Here is a 25687-nt window from a genome sequence, read left to right on the forward strand (position 1 = left end):
GGGTAATTCTCTAAGACACGCTGAAGTTTGAAACAGCTCTGTGTTGTGAGCTACAAAATCATTCTGCCAAAGACACCAGCTAATCACTGATATTTCTTCTCCAGCTGTCAAGGAGCAGCCATCTCTGGGGGGCTGGAGTTTTGAAGTGTGTTCTCATACTGCCCTTTGCTGTGTGCCACTGAGCAAAGGGAAGAGTCAGATTAGACATTTGGTACTTGACATCAAAGTTACAAACATGGAATCATCCCTTTTACTAGAAATCTCTTAATTGCCTCTCTAGGGTGCATTTCCAAATCTTCAGTGTGGGTTTAGACAACTCCTTAATAGGAATAAAAGGCAATTTGATATTTCAGTCATTGTTCATGCAGAAATAGATTGTGAAATAATTTAGTAAAGGTACAAAGTCTGCCACAGGGACAAGGCTCTGGTTGGAGAAATTAGTCCTGAGGCATTGGTGGTTCTGTTTCAAGGATCACCAGCTGCTTTGCCCGTTTCTGGATCATGGGGTTGTGCATGCTCTTTCACTGATCTTAGCCAGAGAGGCTTCCAAGCAGCAAAAGCAGAGGTAGACCCTTGTTTGCATGGAGGCTGGTGGGTAAGAAGCCGTGTCTCTCTCCCAGCAGAGCTCGTGGAGTGGGTTTACGCCAGGAGCCCTGAAGTCATCCAGCGCTACGCCCTGCCTGTGCTCTGGTCCTTCCTGGACAAAAAAGCTCTGCCTGTCCGAAGTGCCAACGTCCGCACGGTGGCCACCAGGCTTGCCCTGGCCCTCTATGAGGTTATGGGCAACAAACTGAAGAAGTGTGCTGCCAGCAAACCTCGATACATGCGGGAGAACCTCTCCAACATTCTGTGCTGGTGAAGGCAGGATGTTCTCCAGGAAGATGACCAAATGCTGAGTTGGACACCTCCGGATTTGACCTCTTAGCTGTGCCAAAAATGACGAAATACGAAGGAAGGGCGTGCATCTGCCCCCGCTTTCTCCATCGCCCTTCCTAGTCATGACATGGGGTGCCTGAAGAAACTCCAGACTGAAGACAAGGTGAAGGCTGAGCATGGCTCAGCCTCACACAGAGGTGAGGGGGAGCTGGGCTCTCTCTGGTGGGAGGAAGGCTCTTGTGGCAGCCCAGAGAGCCTGTGCACATTGCCAGGGAACAGCTGTGCCCCGTGTGCCCCTGCAATGAGCTGTGCTCTGCCAGTGCCCCTGGAGCTGTCGGGCTGCTCAGCTGTGGGGCAGGGAGAGGAGCAGGAGGGTGCATGTGCAGCTGAGCCATTCCTGGGTACAGCACAGGGCTCTGGGCTCCTGCTGTCCCAGGGCAGCCCAGAGGCCAGGCTGTTCCTGTGGCAGCCCTGTGGAAGTGGGTCAGGGTTTTCCCCTGGCCTGCCTCCAGTGTCTGCCAGCAGGAGCATGCTTCCCTGTTTAGAAGTTGGCAGGAAATGTGTCCCATGAAATCTAGAGCTTAAGCTGCTTTAGGTTTGCATTGTGGCCTTTGTTACATTTTGTGTCTCCACTTCGCAGGCCTCACTGGATATCCTCTTACCAAGTTTTGTCTGGACACTTCTGATTGTCTCTTACCTGCAAAGTCCTTGCTTCTCATCCAGAAGAGCTCTCATCCTTCCAAGTTCAGGAAGAAGCTGCCGCCTGCTTGAAGAGTAGTTGAAGAATAGGATTTATGCATTAGTCTTCATAGATACAGATGTACATATGTTCTGATATTTAGATGTAGTTTTGATTAAATGTATTTTGATTGTATCTTGAAATTTTGGTGACATATTTTTAAGTGTATATATTTTATTTTGATGGTTTTAAAAAAAGGTAAATAAATAAATAAAATTTAAATAAGCCAAGCAGAGAATGTGAGACCCAGACCTATCCAGCCTAGAGGTTATGGGAGTGCAGCTCACTCAATGTGCCAGTGTCTCACACATCCTGTCATCACTGGGCTTCTCTTCTTCCTCTTTTACCATGTTTTCTTTGTGTCATTTGCACTGCTCTTTGTCATTTGGCATTACAACTCAGCCACCCATTGACATGTCTGGGGGACAATGGACCCACAAGATCCTGTATAGTCAAAAGTTTTCCATGTAGATGTACTCTGTGCTCACAAAAGGCCTGAGAAAAGAAATCAAGAGGAGTGTGCCCAAATCCCAAAGCTTTGCTCCTTTGCAGCCTCACACAGATCTGGCTCACAGGTGTTTTCAGTCATAATTTCATAGGTAAGAAGAGGACACGAAAAAAGATGCACTGCTTTGGAAAAATCATCTGTATGTATATTTACCCAGGACAGCAGTCCAACTGTGTTGTTTGCAACCTGTTGTGAGGCAAATAACAAGTGACAAGGGTTCCTCAAATCTTTTTAAACTCCATCCTGGGTGCCATTCAGACCACAGTATTATGGGATAATACTGTAGTGCATCCCACACACATTCTGCCTCCAATAAAAGCTTGGCTTGTCTTATTAGAGTGAAATACATAGAAGAGTAATAAAATGGACAGTTAAACTTGTCACTTTGGAATGACTCTCCTGCTTTTCAATGTCAACCCTGCACCTCATGTCCCATGGCTTGTTACAAACAAGTGTCCAAGATTGCTTAAAAATTCTTTGGCAAGGTTCAGTAAAAGCCAGATTGAATATTGAGCAACAGCTCAACAAAATTCAATGGCAGCATTCACACTATTACTTACTGGTCAATTAAGGCATAACAAGGAAAAAAAGTAACAAATACAATGCAGTCAATTAAACAAGAAATGTACTGAGAACTATACGTGTGTGTGTGTGTGAGTGTGTGTGTGTGTGTGTGTGTTTGCATTTGAGAAGGGGACAGAAAGAACAAGGATCCAAAGGAATACCACCTAAAAGCTTAACAGCACTCAAGCTTAACTCCAGGAGTGGGGCTGTTGGCCCAGGATCCATTGTTGATGGGTGATCCTTCCAGAGCAGCAAACCTGAGAGCTCGCTGGCTCTGAGAGGCCCCACGCAAAGGGAGGCTGCTGCTGGCAGCTGCTGTGGTCCAGGAGAGCTCCAAGGGGCTCCTTTTGGAGTGTTGATTATAAAATAAAATGCTTCCTCATGGCTGCACTTTGGGTCAGCAGCCTGCCTTTGAAAGTGGGAGAAGAAGGATGCCATGCCACTGAGGCCAGAAAAGTGGTTTCCAAGGCTGTTCACAGAACGCCCCAGGAGCTCATCAGACAGCACAAGCTCCTGGGAGCACTCAGTGTTTCTGAAAAACTCCTGAGGAGCTGGGTCCAGGGGCTGTTCAGCAAGGCCGAGGCCTGACAAGTGTTTCTCAAATCACCATGTGGCCTGACAAGGCCAGGGGGATTCACCACCACAATCTGAAATATGAAGTTTTGATGTAGGGTAAAAAGCCACGGCCCAGTGGAAGTGGGCCGTGTCCTCAGGCCTGTGGGAGAATCACAATGCAGATCCTTGTGGTAGTGATTCCATCTCTCCCCACTTTTCTAAATTCTTGGTTGCAAGGTCACTTAGGTTAGACACACAGCTCACAAGCAGTGCTCCTGAAGTTTTCTGCACAATGAATTAAAATGAGAATCGTGTCACATCCAAAAATCTTGTTCTGTTGTGGTTTAATTACTGTTTTGAAGAATTTCTAGAGCAGCAAACCTGCTTCCTCAAATATTTACTGTGCGTGGCATGGAGCACAGAGGAAAGATTTAATGTTAAAAGCATCACCCAGGCAATGCTCAGGTTTTGCCCTGAGCTTTCCTTAGGGTGATCTGAAAGATTCAATGTCACTGGCAGAAACTCCTGCAATGGCTGCTGGTCAGCAGAGCAGGGCGGTCAGCTGTGAAACAAGTGTTGGCACAAGCAGCAGCTTACCCAGGGCAGCAAATCAAAAGCTGGGAAGGAGCTGATCTGAAGGCCAAACCTCCTTAGCTCCTTCTAAAAAGCTGGAACAGTTCCTCATTCCAATGAGATGATGCTGGACACCACAGCTCTGCGTGAGGACTGGACACAGGTCTGTTCCCACTGAGTGCTGCGATGGTTTCTGCAGGAGCTCTGGGCTCCTGCTCGTGGTGACACAATGAGGAGACAAGGAGCCAAGTGCACTCCTAAAATTCCAAACGGTGCAGGATGTCTCCCAGACCCAACCTGCCACCGCCTACAACTCGGGCTGCCCTGGCAGTGCCAAATACCTCTTACAAACTGACATCAGGAAACTGGAGGGGTGAGTTTTGTTTCCCATGGGAAAGAGCCAGCGTTCATTCATGTCCATGGGCCTGCCACTGGAGCTGGTGCTGTATTTTTCACATTGCTTTAACCCCCCTGCCAAGTGCTATCGATGGCTGAGAAAGGACACAAAAGGATTAACATGACACTGAAGTCTTCCTTTCACTTAGTTCCTCTGTGTTAATGAAACCCATCTAATTATCTGGACCTAGGATTGAAGACTCCAGATATAATCTCAAGATGGAAAAGCTAATTGTATTTTGTCATATGCTGCAAAACAGCATATAACTAAAAATATTGAGGATGGATGAAGGCAAGTACTTTAAACCTAACATTCAATTTGGTTTCAAGCAAAGGAAGTTGTTAGTTGTAAGCCAAACCATGCTGGCCCCTGTGAAAGGACCTTCCTCTTCCACTCATCTGTGAAGTGTTTCAGATATTTAGGAAAAATATTATTTTTTTGAGGGAAATGCACTATTGTGCAGGAACAACCATTCTTTCAGAAATGCAGCCTACTTATTCACAGAATCATGTATTTCCAAAGCCCTTTTAACTCAGTTTTTTGACACACCATTAGCTTCGTAATGAGAAAGCAAGCATGGTCTCACAATAATCACAAGTTCTGTATGATAGTGTCTATCTACAGATACAGCTAAAGGAAGGTGCACTAGTACACCAAAGTTTACAGCACAATATCCAGGTTCTAGTATCTAAAAAAGAAAACTTTGGGTAAAACTTACATGACCTTAAAGGATCAAGCCTTTATTGCAATATTTACAATGTCTGCTGTATCAGAGGTTATGTTAGGGATTTTATTGAGGTTATTTGCCTGTATAAAGGCCCAAAGATTTGATTCCTAAGCACCTGTGATATGCTATTATCAACTGCCAAAATAATGATTTAAACTTTAAACAACCCGCCGCTTTAAATAACCTGTCAAGTTTTGATCAAACACTAAAAGCCAAGGACATACCTCTAAACCATTAGTGGAAAAAACGAGTCACCTTGTTGTTCTCCCAAACAAATTTGAATTAAATAATGACTGAGGAACTTTCACAATTTGCTTTCTGGGCTGGTATTTCAAGCCAAATTCTGCACATGCAAAGAAGCAACCCTTTGCTTTCTTTAGCATTTACACTTCCTAGAAAGTTTCATTTCCACACAGGACACCCCACATCGCTGTAGCTCACAGCAAAGAAGGGAAAGTCTCAGCACAAAAACACAGGAACACACAGCCATGCTTTCTCTAGTGGTGGGCTATGACACAAACAAAAACTGTTGCCAGGAAATGGCTCTTCAGATTGCATTTACTACTCTACACACTTCATTTCTCTCTGTTATAGAAATATTCTTCAGCCAACCTACCACTAAGTGTCTTGTTTGCTTGAATCACTGACAACCAGAGTACTTGCATTAACGTTCACCCAGTTTTGTTTTTTTTTTTTCACAGCCTACCCTTTTCACACCATTTCTGCTCTTGCAATTAATCTTGCAAGATTAATTCTGTGAAATGATCGGTGACATTTATAATGTTTGAACAAGAAAGAAAAAGTGCCTTGATGCTTCTCTGTCTGTTTGTATTTTTTGCAGCTTCAATGGAAAATCTACAACAGGCTTTGTTTGCTAATTATTTTAATTTGCAGCTTGGAGAGAAGAAGGGTTAGCACCTATCAGATAAACTTTACTCTAAAGATGAAAAGAATCACATGGGAATCAGAGCATCAGGCCCTAGATGAATTATTTTCCTGCTTTTTATGAATCAGAGAACATTTCAGCCATAAATTTCATTTCCAGAGCAAGAGGAAGGGATACATGTCCCAGGCTCTACCAGCAAAGGAAAACATTGGCTCACTGACACTGCCCCTTGCTTGCTTTTGAAAAATAGTTGACACCAGAAATATCTTCAAAATGCAAAGCAAACAATTATTTTCCAGCACCCTCTTCTTTTAGTGACTTGTGCTGCCCATGTTTCCCATGCTATTTGATTTCTGTATGCTATCATCTAGGAATCTGTGTGGTCTTATTATTATATTTGACAGGTTTTGTTTATAATAAATATATTCTTATATAATAATATAAATCTGTTCTTAAAATAAATATAAACATATCTGCAGTTATAAATATAAACACAAATATTAAATATTATATAATAATTTATATAAATGTATTATTATATTTGGCATATAATATATATTATTATTCCTGCTAAATTTACAAAGACTCAGGTCTCCAGGCAACTGTTGTTAACCAGTCACATAGTGCCCATACCTCAGTTTTAGCTAATCAACACTTTCAATGGAGTGAGAAACTATATTATCCATTGATCTTAAGAAAAGAATAACTGGACTTTACTAATGACCTATTAACAAGCTGTCTGCTGCTCGCTTACCAGCCGCCACCATGGGGTTTTTTTCATATTAACAGGTAAATTTTCACAGAGAGAATGCTGAATGGATTCACTGTGAGTTATTTGGGCATCTTCAGCATTTCTCAAGTTATATTCCAGGTGCTCCAGCCCACCCCAAGGCACAGAAAGAGAGAGCAGAATGGACAACATTGCTCCTCTACTGTGTCCCTCACCCAGATCACCTCAGTCTCTTATTCAGCTCCAGGCTTCATGATGGGCAGTGGTGACTTGAAGGCTCTAGATAGATGCAGAGACCTCAAGTAATGAGCTGCAGAACAAATATATCTCACTATAAATCAAGAAAACAAAGTAGTTAAAACCAATCTAGCACACTAAGCATGAAGTGAATGCAGAACTGTTCCATCAGAGGAACTGATGCACTGCAACTTGGAATTTTTTTTCCACTTTCTTTTAAAGCCGTAATCCTGAAGTGTAAACATAGAGGCAGTGAGGGGAGAAGTAGCAGAGTTCAGAGTATGAGGCCCCTCACACACAACAGGAAGGTGGGAATAGTCTAGTACCTTATAAAAAATATACCAGTACTACTGTTTTCCGTACAACAGAGAAGAGGAAATAATTGATCTCTTTTTTTCATTTCACCTTCTTCAAAGCAGTCAATAGTTTAAATTTCAGATAAGAAGCAAAGAGGAAGAACAGGACAAAGATTGAAAGCACATGCTGCTTTTGGACACGGATGTTATTCCAAGTAAACCCTATAACTGTGCATTAGATTATGCACTGCTTTCTCAATGCAACACTTGTGTAGCAATTTAAGCTGGCCAGCAGAGTACTTCAGTCTGTTACTAGATCTACTGGATTCTTCCCTTCTCTCTGCTTTCCCAGCTCCTGAAAAATCCTCTAGAAGATTGAGCAGGAAGCTCAGATGCCTTACTCGGGTCTCTTTCCCAGCCAGGAACACAAACCCAGGCACTGCTGCTCACAGAGCTGCCGGATAGTTCAGTCTCCTCTGCCACCCGGTGGCTTTGTGCCCATCCTGCAACCTGACCACGGCTTCTCCTCCAGGGAACACTTGGCAGAGTTATTAATGCATTTTCTCGGGCTGCAAAAGGCAACTTAATGGAGTACAATGACAGCAGAAAGCCAAAGCCTCGTATTCTCGTAACACAAAAAGCGCTTTTGAATGGTTTCTGATGTTCTTCACCCAAAAAAAAGCTTTCCTCAAAATCCATCAAGTTCTAGTAATGAGTTCCACCTCATAATCAATATGAAAATTTAGTTAAAGTCTGAGGGTATAAGAATAGCCTTGAGCATAACCACCAATACCCTTCCATATCACCACCAGGTGTTTTTTTCAATAGTGGAAAGCTACAGAAATACTTAATATTTAGGTTTTGTGTTGGTCTTGTCTCAAGGGGGTTTTTGTGGTTAGTTTGGCTTTTTGTTGGCTTTTGGGCTTTTTCCATGAAAAATACTGTAAGGTATTGCTTGCATCCAAAAGTGACTTGCAATCTGTCAAATTCTTGAGCTTTTGGTTTCCTTCCCTACAAGAAAATTGCCAACCAGTAAATAAAGGCAGCACCTTTGTCCCAGATTTAACTAGCACTACATTCTGACTGTCTGAAGTAAGGCTCTATAGACATATACTGTCTCAGTTTTGGTTTTACTTGATCGTGTTTTATTTTCTTGGATCTCTCTCAGATCACAACAGATAATGCCTCTAATGTCAGGAAAGTGCTTTTGCAAGTAGAAAAACTCCAGCTGTAAATAACCAATTGTTAGTAGCACCAGCACCAATGACCCTGATTCATGTAGTTTATTTGAGCAACATTCCTTGTGGCAGAAAATAGTAATCTGGCCTGTACATTTAATGCATCTATTCTGGGAGATTTAAACTTGCCATTTAAAGACTCCTGTTTAACTTCCATTCCTTCTATCTCCCCCTCCAAATATAACCCATCATTCCTGAAATTCTATCAATTAAGCCTTGTATTCTTGACCTTCCACATTGTAATTCTGAATGTTTTAGATGTAATGAAGTAGCTGTATTCATACAGATATAAACACAGTTTAATAGACCTAGAGGGCCCTTGAAAATGGAAGTCAGGAAAAAGCTCCACTCTAAATTAGCATGTTGCAAATTGTCAGTAAGATTAAAATGCATGTGTAGTGCTGAAAATTACCTTACTGCTTCATGAATGGGGAGTCAATCTACCTAAACCCTAAGAAATAGCAAAGAGATGGGAGAAACAAAGGCCCAGAAATTTTGTTGAGCACAATCTACCCTGGCTGTTAAATCTGCAAGTAACATGAACTGCTACAATTCACAAAAAATGAGGCAGACCTGGCACATAAAGTTATCTACCACTATCTAATCCATATGCATATCCCAAGCCAGAAAATAATTTCACTAGATATTGCTGAATTTTGTAACTATATAAAACAGCCGCTTTTCTACTGCAAACTACCTATTTTAAAGGTAGTTTGCTGTAGAAAAGAAAAAAAAATTTTTAAAAAAATCAAGCCATGTCAGGTGTTGCACAATTTTTTTTTGTGTCTTGTCAAGACTGTGTTTTCAAGGCAGGTCTACATTCCAGTTATGCACAAGTTAACACCTATCAGTTTCATTTGCAAACAAATCAGGTTCCATCAGAAGAAACTTAGGTAACACTAAGTAGTTATAATACACATATCAACCTCTTTAATGTCATACTCCCTATGTTTTTAATCTCTATATCCATGTTTAGTAAGAAGGTTTAGCATACACAATTGTGGCAGCACATTTCTCCCTCTCTCAGGATTTTTCATAGAGGTGCACAGAGAGAAATGAAAGAGAAAACAATTTCTATTTTTGCTCCTTGTTTTTTCTCATGTGGAATGTGTTTGGAGATTTGTTTATCTGGAGCGAGCACTTTATTGTATTCTGATAAGGATTGTTTGAGCGTGATGGCCAATCCAACCCACCTGGGGCTGGACTCTCAGAGAGGGTCACGAGTTGTGTTAGAGTCAAAGAAAGTAGTATGCAGTTTTAGTATCCTCCTTTTATATAGTATATTAATGTATTTTAGTATAGTTGTAATAAAGAAATCATTCAGCCTTCTGAATTGAGTCAGACTTCATAATTTCTTCCCATTGGGTTCACCTGCATTGACAACAGGACCATGGGATAAATGCAGGGAATTCAGCTGCAATGGCATTTGTTTAATCTTTTTTTCTGATTCCTTTCCCCATGGGTGGCAGATTTGGAAGTATTTGTCTTGTACTTTGGCTTCTTGGTCAGACTTGCTCATGAATGTGTTGTAAAATCTCATCTACCTCTTTCTACTGAAAAATGCTTGCACAAGGCTTACAAACCAGTTCCCACTATGATTAGCCCAGTGTCCCTGCTTAAGTCCAGGTACACTTGTATTAAAAAGGAGTCAACTATTCTAACTCAGGAGGCAGGAGTTGTAATGTTGGGTTTGGGTGTGTGTGAAGGAAAGGAAGCCGGAATAAAGCCTTGCCACAATGAAGGAGAAATTTGCATGGCCAATTTACACCCTACAGATACACTGATCATATCAGCCCCCTGAATACTAATGATGAGTACAAAGCTCCTTTGAATAGGTAGGAGAGATGAGACTTGAAGAAATAATTTTGCAGATGTATAAAAAGGGATCAGACCCATGGGCCCCATGGCTCAGGCTTAGTTCTGCCAAATCAAGCATGATTAGTTTTATCCACTCTGTTTAGAATAACCTGCCTGGGCTATTTCCATTAAGAAAATTTTGAATTGTCAGGAACTACCAAGATCAGAAATGTTCTGAGGCAGATGATGATTATGTTAGGTTTGGGTGCCTCTGCAATAAAGAAAGCAGGGAATAAACCCCTGGAACAATGAAGCAGAGCAAAAGTGGAAGGTTGATGGTCAGTTTGTTCCCTACAGCTATCAGCCAACTGAATTCTGGGGTCCTGAACTGGGGAGTGCAAAGCTTCTTTGACTTCCACCACCTAGTGCCATGTTTGTGCCCCACCACTTAGTTGGATGTGAAGAGAAATAAACAAAATCCCACACCAACAAGCTGCAACCCAGAACTGAGTGGGAATTACAGAAATAAAGACCTTGAAAAGTAGCTTTGGAAATGGTTTACTGCCTAGACAGTGTGAAATCCTCAGGCCTGGCCTGGCCCAGCTTAGGGCTGGGTGCCCTGGGGAAGGGAAAGGAATGGAACTTGGGGTGTGGTTTTGCAGCCATGGAAACCAGAGAACCATAGATGTAACTACCAGTGCATCACAAAGGGGCAGCCCCACGCCAGGGCTGTGACAGTTGTGGTTGACACAGTCACAGTCTGGCTCTGCCTCTGTGAGTGAGTGCTGGCGACTGGAGTCACCCAACCTCGTGCTAAGGCTGGGTACAAAGCTCCTGTCGCTGCCCACACTGAGATTACTCCCGAATTCAAACCCAGACACTTCTGTGAGGCAGAAGCAGGGGTTTGAAGATGGAATTTACTGCAAAAGGAAAGACCTCTGAAGGCAAAGGTGAGGATAGAAAGGAGGTGAAAGGCTGAAGCCAAATGGCAAAAAAAAAAATCCACCAGATTTCAGGGAAAACTGGTCCATGGTGGCCAGTGCTGACTCTGTGTCAGAGTAGGTGGCTGACAGCTACAGATGATCCTGAAAGGACGCCATGGCACCACAAAATTCTTTAATTATTTTACTCTACTTTCTCCTTTTTGACAGTAGCCAAATCAGTCACACTGTCAGCCAGGATAGGGACTGTGGCCACAGCTGACCACAAATTGGACATGGTCATGAGATGCAAGTCCTGTTTCTTTTTTTTCCCTCAATGCTGGGTGTCAGTAAAGATAAATTTCCCATTCTTCCTTGGCTTGCTGATCATGTCCAAACCTGAGGATGGTATTATGGTGCTATAGAAACACCAATAAGGCCTGCCTGCTTGCTGAAAGGTCTTTGTGGTTTGCAGAACTGGCAGTCACATCTGTGTAGGTCTTTCCTGGGGATTTCCATAAGGCCAGCCTCAAAGAAGGAAACTTTTTTCCCCTCTTATCATTGGACCCTTCCATGTTTCCCTTCAGACTTGCTAAGTCAATACTGTTGAGAGAAATCAAACACAGGCTAGTTCCATGAAAAAGAAAGCCAAAGAAATTTTCACAGTAATTAAAAATTATTCCCCTCGAGTGCCACACCTGTAAGATGTGTTGATGATGAAGGTGGGAGTTCAGCTAACTCACTCCTTCCCCTCTGAGCATGGCTCAGCCTCACACAGAGGTGAGGGGGAGCTGGGCTCTCTCTGGTGGGAGGAAGGCTCTTGTGGCAGCCCAGAGAGCCTGTGCACATTGCCAGGGAACAGCTGTGCCCTGCATGTGCCCCTGCAATGAGCTGTGCTCCCAGTGCCCCTGGAGCTGTCGGGCTGCTCAGCTGTGGGGCAGGGAGAGGAGCAGGAGGGTGCATGTGCAGCTGAGCCATTCCTGGGTACAGCACAGGGCTCTGGGCTCCTGCTGTCCCAGGGCAGCCCAGAGGCCAGGCTGTTCCTGTGGCAGCCCTGTGGAAGTGGGTCAGGGTTTTCCCCTGGCCTGCCTCCAGTGTCTGCCAGCAGAAGCATGCTTCCCTGTTTAGAAGTTGGCAGGAAATGTGTCCCATGAAATCTAGAGCGTAAGCTGCTTTAGGTTTGCATTGTGGCCTTTGTTACATTTTGTGTCTCCACTTCGCAGGCCTCACCGGATATCCTCTTGCCAAGAGGTTTTCCATTGGAAATCCCTCAATGCTCCTTCCATCCAAGCCATTGCCTTCCATCCAGAAGGGCTCTCCTTCCACCATGCCAGGGCAGACATATGGCAGAGAGCAGGAGAATGGGGGAAATGGCAATGGCTCTGATGAGCACCGGATAAAAATACAGGAGCAGAGAGCAGAGGGAAGAGGACATGAGGTAAGGAGACAAAGTCCTGTGTAAAGTTTCACTTGATGTGCTGTAGGCAGAGCTGTGAGACCTTTTCCATGACACGAACTTGAAGTTCCCTGAAGTTTGAACAGGTCCTGGTTTGGCTCTTTCACTGTGCCAGCAATGATGGGATATGAAGGAAGGGTGTGCACCTGCACCCTCTGCCTCCAGCCCCCTTCCTGGCCATGGCATGGGGGCCCTGGAGGAACTTGGGCAGGCTGAGACCTTGCAGAGAGCAGCAGGGCAGGGAGCTCTACTGAGCTTCTAAATGCCAGTGAGCCTGAGATGATGGAAGTGTGGGAGCTGGAGAGCAGCGAGCACCCTGAGAGCTCAGCAGCATCTGGGCTCAAAGGCTGCGGGGGATCTGCAGGAGGGAAGCACAGCAGCAGAAGAAATGAGGGGCTTGGAAAAAGGAGGTTTTGTCATTCTGCAGAATGGCTTTGTGGAAATTGGCTGGAGATCAGCACTGGCTGTTAGGAACCTTTAGGGGCAGGGAGACAATAGTGATCTAAACCCACTCCCATGCCATCCAAAATGCCAGTGGAGGCAGTGGCACCCCAGAACATCTTGATGTCCAACATGTGAATGCCTGTTGGGAATGAAGCCACACTTGCAGAGAAGTGTGCATGAGGGGAGAGGTGGCAAATCTGAGACATGGTCTCTCCATCGGCACCTCCCTTTCCATTCCCCTCCTGGTCCAAGCTCCACCATCAGTTTGACTTTTCCTGCCAGGTCTCAGCTGAGGGCATATCTGAATATCTTCAGGCATGAATGGGGGCAAGGCTGGATGCTTGATCTGAGCAATATGTTCTACTCTTTCCAGGCTTTCTTGCTCTATTCCATTGGTGGGGATACGAAGAAGGGGTTATTGGGACCACCTTTGATCCCCCCAATAAGGAAGGCAGGAAGCCCCCCAGTTGGCAGCACTGCAGGGTCCCTGCCACATCAGGATTTCCAGAAGCCCCAGGAGATGAGGTAAGCCAAGGTGTCTGCAGCTCCAGTGCGCTGTTCATCTCACTCTTCCCGTCTCGTGTGGTCATTTTGCACAGTCAGGTGTTCCATGTGTTGAGGCAAATCTCTGTGTATTCACCATTTTGCCCATCCATGATGATCCATTACAATGTCAAACCCAACACCATAAGCCCCTAGAGCAGAGGTGGTGGTGGGGAAGAGGAGGCAGGGCTTCAAAGCACCTCAAGATGGGTCCTCTCCTGGACGTGGCTATAGATTCCATTTTTAATTGTAGTGTTGTCACTTGGAACTGTATTTCACGGGTCTGGATCCTGCAGACCTTTGAATACTGTGATCCTTGACTGTCAAATTCTGCAGCCAGGAGAATATGCTTGGGCAAATGCTGGCTACAGGAGAGGTGTCTGCAAATTCAGGTGCTGCTTCTGTAACCATCAGGTGAAAATTCACTGTGCCTGGGCCTCCCTGTGAAATGAGATCCCCAACAAATTTTGGGGTATAGATGTATAGCAGGATTGATGTTTGATCAACCTGGCTGTGTTTCAGCCAGAGCTTGGCCAGCTCTGTGTGACTCCAGCAACAGAAAGCTTAAGGACAATTTAATCAGCTTTGCCTCTTGTTGGGTTTGTGTTGCATTTCCTCCTTCATCAGAGTGACCATGTTAAGAAATTTTGCCTCCTTTCATCAACACCCATTCCCTCCCTTCTCTTTCTACCTCCTCATTTGTTCTTTTGTCCTCCATTTTCTCAAGGCTGAGATCCAGCAGCAGAAGCCGAGACAACAACTCTGAAGATGCAGGTAGGTAGAGGACATGTCTGTCCCAGAATTAACATTGTAGTCTTAACTCAGAAGTAACATTTGTAAAGCTTGGTTAAAACCTATTATTTTCAAAGTTTCTTTAAAGTAATTTCAAATCCTTGATCTGCTCAGTGGACTCTCACTGGGAGCATGCTCTGGTGGTGCAGTGAAAATTCCTCCAGTGTGAAGTGTTGAGTGGTACCTTGTGGCCCTGGAAATGCAGTGCAGGAAAAGAACACCTCCCTCTCCATCCTCCTCATTCCTTTTATCTCCATGAAACCTTTCCAGTGTCAGAATTAGTAGTGAAAAAGAAGGCATTTGGCATGAAATGAGAAATGTTCCCACTCCTCCCTCCTGCTTGATAGAAAGTCCTTTTGAATTTTCCAATGAAGGAGAAGGAGGCTGCCAAATGGATGCAGCCTATGCAGGGTCTGGGTTTGACACCCTCTTACAGCACAAGCCCAAAGGCACCTATGGCAGGGTCAGGATGACAAATCTCTTCCCTGGCTCCCTCTGCCTGTATCAGAGTTGCAGGCTGAGGCTAGGGAGGAGTTGCTTTCTGCCTTGTCCCTGCTCCTGCCTTGCCTGATCCCAGGCAGGTGGAATTGTGCCACACAAAATGCAGTCTCTGTTGCATCTGGGTCAGCCAATGCTTTCAGGTTGAAAGCCTCAGTGACACTGTTGTTGTTCCTTTGCCATCTCTGGGTGTGTAATGATAGGAGAGATGAGACTTGAAGAAATAATTCTGCTGATGCAGAAACAGGAATTAGATCCCCTGGTCCCTTTGCTCAGGGTTAGTTCTGTCAAATCCTGGGTACAGACACTTTGGAATGACTCCTTATTTGCTGATATACATCTGGAATGTTTAGTGCAGCTAGGGTGCTCAGTAAATAAGGTGACATTTTTGCTGGATTAATTCTGGACTAGAAATGGCCTCATTAAACCTTACCTGTCTCACCTTTATTACTGACCGCAGCATTCTACAGGGTGAAAGAATCCAGTTTTAAGACACTCATCCTGCTTGGCTGCCATATGATTTTATCCTCTTTGAAACCATGTAAAGATTTAGTTCTTTTAGTTCTAACAGCTCTGTTGGAGAGTATTTCAGAATGAAATAACAAATTTTGAATTGACAGTATTAGGCAAGATCAGAAATGTTTTGAGTCAGGTCATGTATATGTTTGGGGGTCTGTTGAAAAGAAGGTAGGGAATAAACCCCTGGACCAGGTAAGTGGAGCAAAAATGGAACTTTTGGATAACCACTTTGTTCCCTACAAATACAGGCTTGCTGAATACTGGGTACATTAAAGGAGAAAGCAAAACTTCCTTTGCATCTAACATTGTTTGTGTCCCAGCACTTCCTTTGTTGGAAAGAGTAATATAAAAATCCCAAAAGTGCAAAACCCAACATAGCATTGAGTGAGACCTACAGAAAAAGAGGCCTTGAAAACTACTTTTGAAATCAATTACTTCCTAGACAGAGTCACATTCTAGAGACCACTGTGAATTTCCAACTGTTTGGAAGCAAAGGCATCCTGTAGTAGTGGGGAGGCAATAGGCAACACATGAAGTAGTAGAACCCTTCTCTCTTTCCAGCTCCATATTGTTCAGAGAAATTAAACTGATGCTAGTTTCATTAAAAATTACCAACCAGTCTTTCCAGTAACTAAAATATGCTTTGAATTCCTCATCCATTAGATGGGCTGATTGTAAAGGCATGAGTTCAATGAACTCACTTCTTCTCTTGTACCTGAATTACAGCTTCCTCTGAGACTACAACAAAAATGGAGAGGAAGAAGGCAAAGAACTCTTGGTGCAGGCTAGGATCTGGGATGCCTCTGTTCCCAAGGGAACTGGCTGACCTTTTTGGCTTGAGGACCCATGTGCCAAAGCCCAACCTTGGCAATGAAGGTCTCGGCTCCCAGCCAGCTCAGGGGACCTTGGCCCAGGAGCCGCAGAGCAGCACTGGCCCCAGAGTCACTGCCAGGGAGGACCAGGTGAAGGCTGAGCATGGCTCAGCCTCACAAAAAGGTAAGGGGGGAGCTGGGCCCTTCTCTGGTGGGAGGAAGGCTCTTGTGGCAGCCTGGAGAGCCTGAGCACATTCCCAGGGAACAGCTGTGCCCTGCATGTGCTCCCTGCAATGAGCTGTGCTCTGCCAGTGCCCCCTGGAGCTGTAGGGCTGCTCAGCTGTGGGGCAGGCAGAGGAAATGGAAGGTGCATATCTTACAGTTAGAAAATGCATTCTCTAGTGTCAAGAAGACAGTACACATTTGGGTAACACTCCCTCAATGCTAAGCTTTTCTTTGAATGTCTTCTTAAATATTCCAACAAAGAGAAGAAAATGTTGATCTAAATGTAGGTATTAGAACACAGGACTTCTTTTAGGAACCAGAAAGAAGATGTTTACTAAAATCAGCATGAATAAGGGCAAATAGGGATCTCTGTCAAGAGCAATCTCCATCTCTGCCCTTCTCTATCAAGTACAGAGGCTCTCCAGCATCCAGGGGCTGCAGCCTTCATCATGCAGCAGGTCTCAGTCTGCTGGCCAACAGAGTAAATGTCATGGCTGCTGCCAGTAGCCCATCCCTTGGGAGAGGGTCTAGGAGGATGTACCTTGCTGCTCTCAATCCCAGTCTCTGTGTTTAATGGGAGCTCTGCAATCTGGAACCTGTCTTGCCTGTTGCCCAGCATGGTATTTTTGGGGGCTTGAAGTCTGCCAGAGATTTACAAGAGCCTTTGCTTCCATTACCAGGCCTCCCACTGAGCCGGGCCAAGGAGCTGGGTCATCCCAGCAGTCCTGGTTTTACCAGTGACAAAGAGATCAAGGAAGGCTTTGGAAAGGTAAGGAATAAGGACAGGGATGAGCAGACCTCCTCTCCAGTGGCTATTTAGTACCTGGCCCACAATGTCACTGAAAATCATAATCTTCCCCTCCTGGGGGATAGGGATTCTCTTGGGAATATATTTGACAGCTACTGAGCAATTGCTTGACTATTTCCAGTGGTGTCAAGTTTGGAAATGGTGTTAAGGACATGCCAGAAGCATACTTTATGTGCAAAGGCTGTTTTAGAGAAGTTCTGAATGACAGAGTAAGCTACACATTAGTGAATGTAGGCAAAGTGCACCCTCAGAAGCAGAGAAGCAAAGATTCTAATGTTGAGTGTAAGCAAGGCTGCAAAATAAAATGGGAGAGTTTTACTTTTCTGGGTTACCTTTGTGGCTGCATCTCACAGCCCTCTCACTCTCAAGTTTTCTGCTCATTAACATCCGTGTTTCTGCAACTTGTTTTCACGACTCCTCCTTTTGGTCTCATGGTCTCAGAGACCAAGTCCTTTCAGAGTCCTTCAGAACTGAGTCCTTCAGAAGGCAGGAAGGGAGAAACAGCTGTAGTTCCTGGCCATGAGTGTTAAGCAACAGCTCATTACCCCTTCTTGCTGGGTATTGCACATGGTTTTTATTCTCCTGCCATGGCCTGTGGGAACTGAACTGCCTGCTCACTGGCCATGTGAGCTCTTCATCTGTCTTGGAGCACTCCTATGACTTTCATGCTTCAAGCAGGCCTTCCTGACAGAGGTTGCAGTTGCAACAGTGTAAGGTTGTGGCACTGAAGGGTTCCACCTCGCTGTGTGTAATTGCCAGGGTGAGGATGGGAGACCTTCCTCTGAAACTATTGGAATGTCTGTGGAGCTGCACTGAAGCCTGTGGCACTTTATGGACTCTGTGCCCGGGATGAGATGTTGTGTCTGGTTTGTGTGTCTCTGCTTACAGTCTGTGATGTATTTCCATTGCACCTAGATCCGTGCTGCATTGTGGAAGTTGGCTGAAGAGCACTTAGAGCCAAAGGACATAGAGCATATAGTGGAAGGGATAAAGAACAGAAGAAAAAATAAAAGATTCTTGCAGCCTCCTGATACAGTTGAGCCCGGGGATGAAGCTGAAGCAAGTAAGTGGTGGCTACACTTGTGGTCCTTTCTGACCACTTGCTTGCCCTTTGCACATTGTTGCAATCAGACTGGGGGGCTGTTTGGCTTGCATCTGAGTGGAAGCTTAAATAGGATTTATTTATTTTTCCCAAAGAAAAATACAGAGGCGTGAAGTGTCTTCCCTATGGCCTCACTGAGTCAGTACCAGAATATCAGCCTCCCACCTTTACCTCTAAAGTCTTTCAGAGTAGAAAATTCTGTCTTGCAAAGTACACTGAGGGTTCAGACTCTCTCCTGGAGAGCAGCCTCCCGAGAAGGTGACTCCAAAAGAATGCTTTTCAACCTGAAAAAAAACAAAATTCAGTTCCTTCTAATGAAAACACCAGAGATGAATATGTCCCTGCTCACAGGGGTTGGACTAAATGGTGCTTAAAGGTGCCCTCCAAACCAAACTCTTCTTGGATTCTGTGATTCTGTGATCATTGGCCCATTTTAGTGTTATACTTGGTATAAAGTGGTATATTATTGCTATATTTGAAGTTCTTTGGGATAACAAAGAGATGTTACCCACCTCCAGCAAGTTTCCAGGCTCTTTTCATCATCAGCCTGTCCAGCACCCTCCACTTATAAACTCCTATTTGGTTCCTGCAGGGATTAACCTACCACCTGTCAATGGCACAGCTTCTGGAGTGCAGAAAAAACACCCTGGTGGTGCCTTGAAGAAAAAGGTCTTGAGGAAGCAGGACAATGTGCCCTTACCACCCATCGTCCGTGGGGATGGCAGCGTCCCACACAGCTCCTCAGGTAAGCCTGCTCCATGGCAGCTTTTTCCTGCGTGGGTTTGTCCTTGCCCAAGGAGCACAAACTGCCTCCTGCCTCAGCCAGCACAGCTGGGATCCTGGGTCCATAGCCTGTCCTGAGATTGAACAGCAAAGCTACTTTGGAGTTACTCCAGCTTGGCAGTACTGCAGCAGTTGGTTCTTAGAGATCTGCTAGAAAGTTGAGCTGAATGAAATCGTGGTAAAGGTCTAAGCTCTGGCTTTTGCCCATCCTGATATAATCCAAACTACAGCACTGGTGCCAGGAGGTTGCTGTGACTGCAGGGATGAGCTGCAGGGCAGTCTGCCAGGGTCTCACTGTGCACCTACAAGAACCACAGGATCAGTTGTGCACTCACCATCTGGGCCCTCTGCCTGTGCTGCTGTCCGGCTCTGCATGCAGCTTTTCTGCTCTCCCAGCAAGGGCTGGCTCTGCACAGCCGTCAGCAGCTCGGTGCAGTCGTGCTGCTGCTCCCAGAAGTGCCCGATGGCTCCTCGCTGCCACCATCCCACGGGCTGCAATGCCAAGAGGGAACAAGCAGTGCCTCCTGTGCCACCCAGCAAATACAGCGGCTGTGTGCAGCAGTGACAGGCACAGGGGGCTGCCTGCTGCTCCCAGGCTGTTGGCTGCCTGCAGGAAACACTCAGCAGATAGTCCCTAGTGGCTCCTGTCTCTCCTTTTTGGGCAGCCTGCCTGTGCTGTGATCCCAAGTAGGGTGAGATAAGAAGAAGGGAGCTAGGAAGGATACTTGGAAAGCTCTTTTCTAGTGATGCTGCTTCCATGTTCAGGATTGACCAGAGCTAACCTGACGTGGCTCTCCATCCATAGTGAATCTAGATGTGTATGTCTACATAATTCAGCATTGTCACTGGTGTCAGTGGCTGCGGTACATCAGTGACACCCAGATTAGCTCCTGTCTGAATATTTTTGATGATATGGTTCCTCCATACTTTGTGACAACATGCAAGGGAGCGCAAAAACCCTACAGAGTCTAGAGCAGTTCATCTAGATTCTGGGACTATAGATGTGGCCGCAGGAACCTGCCTCTGGCTGTGGCCCCTGTGGCACTGGGGAGCTGGCGCTGCGGGGCCATGGTCAGGTTCAGCCTGGAGCTGTGCCCAGCCGGGGAGGCTGGGGGAAAGCAAGGAGCCCAAGGCGCCAGGCAGCAGGGAAGCCTCTGCCCCAGTGCCCGTGTGTGCCCATGGAGCCCTGGCTGGGAGATGGGCTGCAGGCCGCTCCATGGCGGGGTGCCCTGCCCGGGGCTGCAGCGCCCATGGCCGACCCTGTCCTTACAGTGACCTCGGAGACGGCCGCTGGTGCCAAACACCGAGAAGAGCCATGCCGTGGGACTGTACAGAAGAACGCAGCCCCTGCCGACCCACAGAAGTCCTTGCTGGAGGGGCTCTCCTCGCTCGGCAGCGATGAGTGGTAAGAAAGGCCCCGTTCACTGTGTCCATTTTAGCACTAAGGTTGGTTAGAAGCGAGTCTTGCTGCTGCCTCTGAGCCCCGAGAGCCCAGAGGGCCGAAGGGCACTGGTGAAACTACTGCAGAGCACTGAGAGGATAAAGATTTGAGAGCAGCCTTTCCTCAGCCTTGCTCTGCAGCAGTGCTCCAGCTGCAGCAGCTCCATGCTGTTTCCTCAGTTTGCCTGCTGCTCTGTGGGGCTGCAAAGGAAATCTTGAGGGGAGAGAGAAAGCTGTGGGATGAGATGATTTGCTGACTGAAGGCAGAGCAGGATGGCAGCAGTTTTTCGTGCAGGTTTGGGTGCCTTGGGCCACTGACCCAGTGGGATTAAGATTCCTCTCTGCTCCCACTGCTGCCAGCAATGGCAGGTGACAGGGTCTCCCTGTGACCTCCTGCATGGCAGTCCCAGAAACAGCTCCAGGGAGTTCTTCTTTCTGAGAAACCGACTGAGTTGTGCTTTCAAGTCCCTCAGTCTGTCATTACTCCTAAGGGCTCATGGCAGAAGAGAAGGAAAAAGAAAGAAAATCCTCTAGGAATCCTGCACTTTTGGAATTCAGCTTTTTCCTTCTCACTGCTTCATATGGGCCTGAGATGTTTTGTCAATACTCACAATGTGTCCCAAAATTATACACAGGCAGAAGGAGGCCCAGAGATGATAACCCTACAATGTTAGGTGGTATTGGTTTTGTTTTTGGTGTCTTTTTGATCACTCTCTGGTGGATGCTTCATTCACACAGGGGTAAGGCCTCCATTCACACTGGCATAAGCATGAAAAATCTGTCCCGATGCATCTCCTTGTGCAGCCACATTTGCTCTGCCCTTTCTCTTCCCCATTTCTCTTTGGTGCCCTGTGAGGTGCAGAGAGCTCCTGCAGATGTGGGGGTCAGGATGACACTCAGGGGTGCCCATGGGATCAGTCACCAGCCCTGTGCTGCAGCTCTGATGCCTCACAGACCTTCCTCTGGCTGAGAGCCTACAGAAAGCAAGTGTTGGGAGATGGAGTTTTTTGCAACTTTTAAATAACATGTTGCTGTTGGGGGGGTTGTTTTAGGCAGGGGGGTTTGGGAAAAGCCAGGGTTTCAACAGTTCTTGCCCAGGGGTGGAATCTTCTAGGATATCCTGCTGCTTTTTAGGGGAATGTGTGAGGTGAAGTGGGTGACACACAAGCTTAGACTGAAGAGTGGAAACTCGGCTCCAGAGTGGCAGCGCAGACTCTCCCTGCTGAACTGCCTGCTGGGGCTGACAAGGAAGGAAAATGCCCCAGTAACAGCCCCATGGGACTGTGTCTCAGGGACTGGTACAGGGAGGTGACAAGAAACAGCAGCATGGCTGAGTCTCACAGCTTCTAGGAAGCAGTGACAGAGGGGCATCATGTGCCAGAGATTTCAGAAATACTGTCTTCTTAAACAGCCACAAATGAAGACTCTGATACCCCTCTGTTTGCCTCTTGGATTTTTATATGCTTTTGACAGCCACAGCATCCTGTGGCAACGTGTTCCACGATTTCATTAAGTGCTCCTTGAAAAGCACCTCCTGTGGTTTGGATGAGCTGCCAGCCTGGTCATTTCAGAGGGTGCTGCCTAGTTCTTGGATGGAGAGAAATATCAATCAATCTTTTTGGTACTTGCCTTTCAGGGAGCAGAAGGAGAAGGGACTCTTCAAGATCAAACAGCTGGCTGAATCCCATTCAGATGTCCTGCTCTCTCGACTTCGGGATATTTGCTTGGCACTTACCAGTGAGGTGAGAACATTGCTCTGAATTGTTCCCCATACTCCTTACATGGTGTGTAGAGTAGGTATGTGCTTGTTCATCTCCATGTGTGCTCAGGGCATGTCTTCATTTCTGGTTTTAGACCTTCTATTTCTAATGTCTGTCAGCTCTCTGTAGGCTCTGTGTGTACATGTAGCTGTATTTACTGGTAGGTCAGGTATCTGACACTTGTTCTTCGAGTGAGGTGCCATTATAATGCAATGTGCAAATGCAGAAACTGAGACACTGATGACATTATTTACCAGAATCCTAATCTCTGCCCAAGCTGTAATTCAACACTGCAAATTATTCTGTAGACCTGAGGCTGAGTTTTCTGTTTCCTGGCTGAGTGCTTCAGCTGCTAGTGTTGCTTTCTGGAATAGGAGCACCTGACTCTTTTATCTTTATGACTTGTGCCTTTATGATTTGAAAGCAGTCCTTGTTTTAATTTACTAGCAAAAGGACCTGAAATCAAAGTAGTGGGCATTTTAGAAGTGTAAAATAGAACACTTTAGTGATTTTTTTTTTTTTTAAAGCCTGCAATAAGCAGGTCTGTGGCCAGAAATTGGGTAAGTGCTTTCCGTGCTTGTGCTCTTCTGCTCTTCTTGTGCTTTTATGTTCCTCTGGACACAGTAGGATGTTTTGTCATTTCCTGGGACTTCTGTTGAAGGCAACTGATTTCTTTTCAAGGTGATTCTTATGTTTTCCCTCATGACTTCCCCAGGTGACCAACCTCCGTTCAAAGGTGTCCTACTCTGCAATTGTCACTCTGGGAGAGTTCTTTGCAAACTTGAAGAAGGACATGGACTCTGAGGTAGAAGAGGTTGCACCAGTCCTTCTCCAGATGGTGTGGAACTCCCCAGAGTTCATACAGAAGGCAGCCTGTCACGCCCTGGGGCTCATGGTGGAAAATGTGACTCCTGCACGAGCAATGACTACTCTCATTGACAGGGGAGTCAAGTAGGTTCTTCTTTTAATTATATTCTTCACCTTCTCCTGTGTGAGTGGGGGAAGGGATGAGAGAGAGAGTGGGAATGGTGGGAGTGGGAATGGGTCCTGTATCCTGCATCTTCTGTGAACTCAGGGACTTGATTCTCTGATCTACCTCATTTCTTTCCTCTTGTCACCTATTTCTGCCCTCCTGCAGCAGAATCATAGAACTTCTCAGAATCACAGAACTGTAGAATATGGGGAGTTGGAAGGGGCCCTTCAGGATCATCAGGTCCAGCTTTTGGCTTTGCACAGAACAGCCCAAGGGTCAGACCAAGTGCCTGAGATTGTTGTCCAAATGCTTCTTCAACTCTGTCAGGCTTAGTGCTGTGACCACTGCCCTGGGGAGCCTGTTCCAGTGCCCAACCACCCTCTGGGTGGAAAACTTTTCTCCTGATATCCAAACTAGAGCTCGTCCCACGCAGCTTCCTGCTGCCTCCTGGAGTTCTCCCAGTCTGTCAGATTTTCTTACACATGGTAACCACTGGGGAAATGAAAGGCCAAGGATAGAGCCTTGTGCTTTTGTGCTTTTGCAGCTGTGAATGGTGTTTGGTATTTAACAGCACTAACCACAGAGACCCTGGGAAAACCATGTCTCCTCTTGATGCCATTAATTTGAGAAATAAGGAGGGTGTTTGCTGCTGCCTAGAGCACATGGGGGAGAATGCGTTGGTGAGGCACAGCCTACACAGCAGGTAGAGCTCCTGCCAAAAGGAGTCTTGTATGACTGTCCTGGCCTTAGAGCTCTACTTTCAATTCAAACTGATGTTTCAGCTTAGCCTTGAGATGGTGAATCACTTTACAGGCACCTTCACAGGCCAACTACCATGGGAGAGCTGAAGAAAATGCTGCCTTAACTGTTGGTGCTGGGCTGATAGCTCCCAAGAGGCACTCTCTAGAACAGGACAATCTGGCTAAAATGCCTGCCACTCTTTCCTCAGCTTTGGAATAGGGTAAAACATTCAGATATATCCGTTGCCAAGCCTTACAGAAGAAACAGGCTGCATTGCTGGATATTCTGCAACTTCACAGCCCACAGCATGTTTTCCCTGCATTTGTTTTTCTCCAAAGGTCTGCAGATTTGGGGAGAAATGGGTGGAAAGAGCATCAATCCTGCTGCAGCTCTGTGTAGTGGGTGCCCTCTGATGGGTCAGCATGAATTGTCCTTAATTTCTTAATAATTCATATGTGATCTATTCTTTTAATCTTTCTCTGAGAAAATACTGTGAAAGAAATGGAGTATCAGATAGTGCAGGGAGACTGAATTCCTCCCTCTTCCTCACAGTCAGTCCTTCTGTACAATGCTAACTTTGTGTTTATCTGAGGGCAGAACCTTCTACAGGTGTCTGAAGTTGCAGGGAGAGCCCGGGCCTCCTTCCCCCAGCAAGGACAGGGAACAGGCTCTGGCCAAGGCCTGTGCTGCTGTTGCTCCTTCTCCTTGTGCCCAGTGTTTCTCTCTTCTTCCCAGGAGCCGCTACGTCCAGGTGCGGAAGTGCGCGGCCGAGCTCCTCCTGTCTTTGATGGAGAGAATGGGAGTCACAAAGCTCGCAGACACCCCCAGGGTTGAGATGTTGGCACATGCGGCAGGGAAGCTTGCACAGGACTGTCACCAGGACACAAGGTAATGATCTTCATTTCACCTCCTCAAACAGGAAAACCATTTTGTGTCTGGCTAGAAAGGTAAAACCACAAATGAGTGGAAACTGAAGGAAATAAAAAGTGACCTCGCTGTGTGGCTAAGGGGCATAGACTCAGAGAATATGCTGAGTTCGAATGGACCTGTCAGGGTCACCCAGTCCAGCTCCTGGCCATGTGCAGGGGGCCCCAAGAGTCACTCCTCATGCCTGGGAGCATTGTGCAAACACTTATTGAGCTCAGACAGCCTTGGTGCTGTGACCCCTGCTTTGGGTTGCCTGGGAAATGACTGTAGTTGGTAACCTGAGGTTGGCCAGCAAAAAGGTGCATTATCAACTTCCTGTAACTTGAAGGATTCTTTACTGAGATCAAAAGAGCTCCAATTAGTCTGTCAAACAGTTTTGTTTGGTCTTAGGTGCACAACACAAAGCCAAAGTGTTGGCTAATGTTATTCACTGAAGGATCCCAAACATCTGTTTCTCATTAAGACTTTCCTAGAAATATTTCAAGGTTTGTTAGCCAATGTGTTCAGTCTTTCTAAACCCCTTCCACAGATTTCTGCAATGCTGTTATCTGTGGCTCAGTGACCTCCAAATTTCTTCTTGAAGAAGACTGTGATTTCCTAGTGGCCAGATCAACCCAAACTGCCAAAAGCCCCTTACTTTGATGATGAAATTCCCATTAATAGCTGCCAAGAACACGAGAGCAACTAGCTGCCTCTGTGCATACATATAGTATAGAATAATCAATAGGACGCATGAGGTGTTTTGTCCTGGCTTCCCTGCCAGTTAAAGAAAGGCAAATTATTGTGCAATGGCAGCAGGACACTGCTAATAGGCTCTGACA

General features: G+C 45.9%; 1 protein-coding gene across 1 annotated transcript in view; it reads left to right on the plus strand.

The window, feature by feature from the left end:
- The window catches only part of LOC146765978 (TOG array regulator of axonemal microtubules protein 2-like), a 55452-nt gene extending 35048 nt beyond the window's left edge, over window positions 1-20404 (plus strand). The window contains exons 8-9 of the mRNA XM_085592818.1: window positions 624-18987; window positions 20298-20404. Coding sequence (XP_085448944.1) covers window positions 624-859 — 236 coding nt within the window. The 3' untranslated portion in view covers window positions 860-18987; window positions 20298-20404. The remainder of the gene's footprint in view (window positions 1-623; window positions 18988-20297) is intronic.
- The last annotated feature ends 5283 nt before the right edge of the window (window positions 20405-25687 follow it).

The sequence above is a fragment of the Lonchura striata genome, chromosome 15 (assembly GCF_050655825.1).
Source record: "Lonchura striata isolate lonStrDom1 chromosome 15, ASM5065582v1, whole genome shotgun sequence".
NCBI classification, from domain to species: Eukaryota; Metazoa; Chordata; class Aves; order Passeriformes; family Estrildidae; genus Lonchura; species Lonchura striata.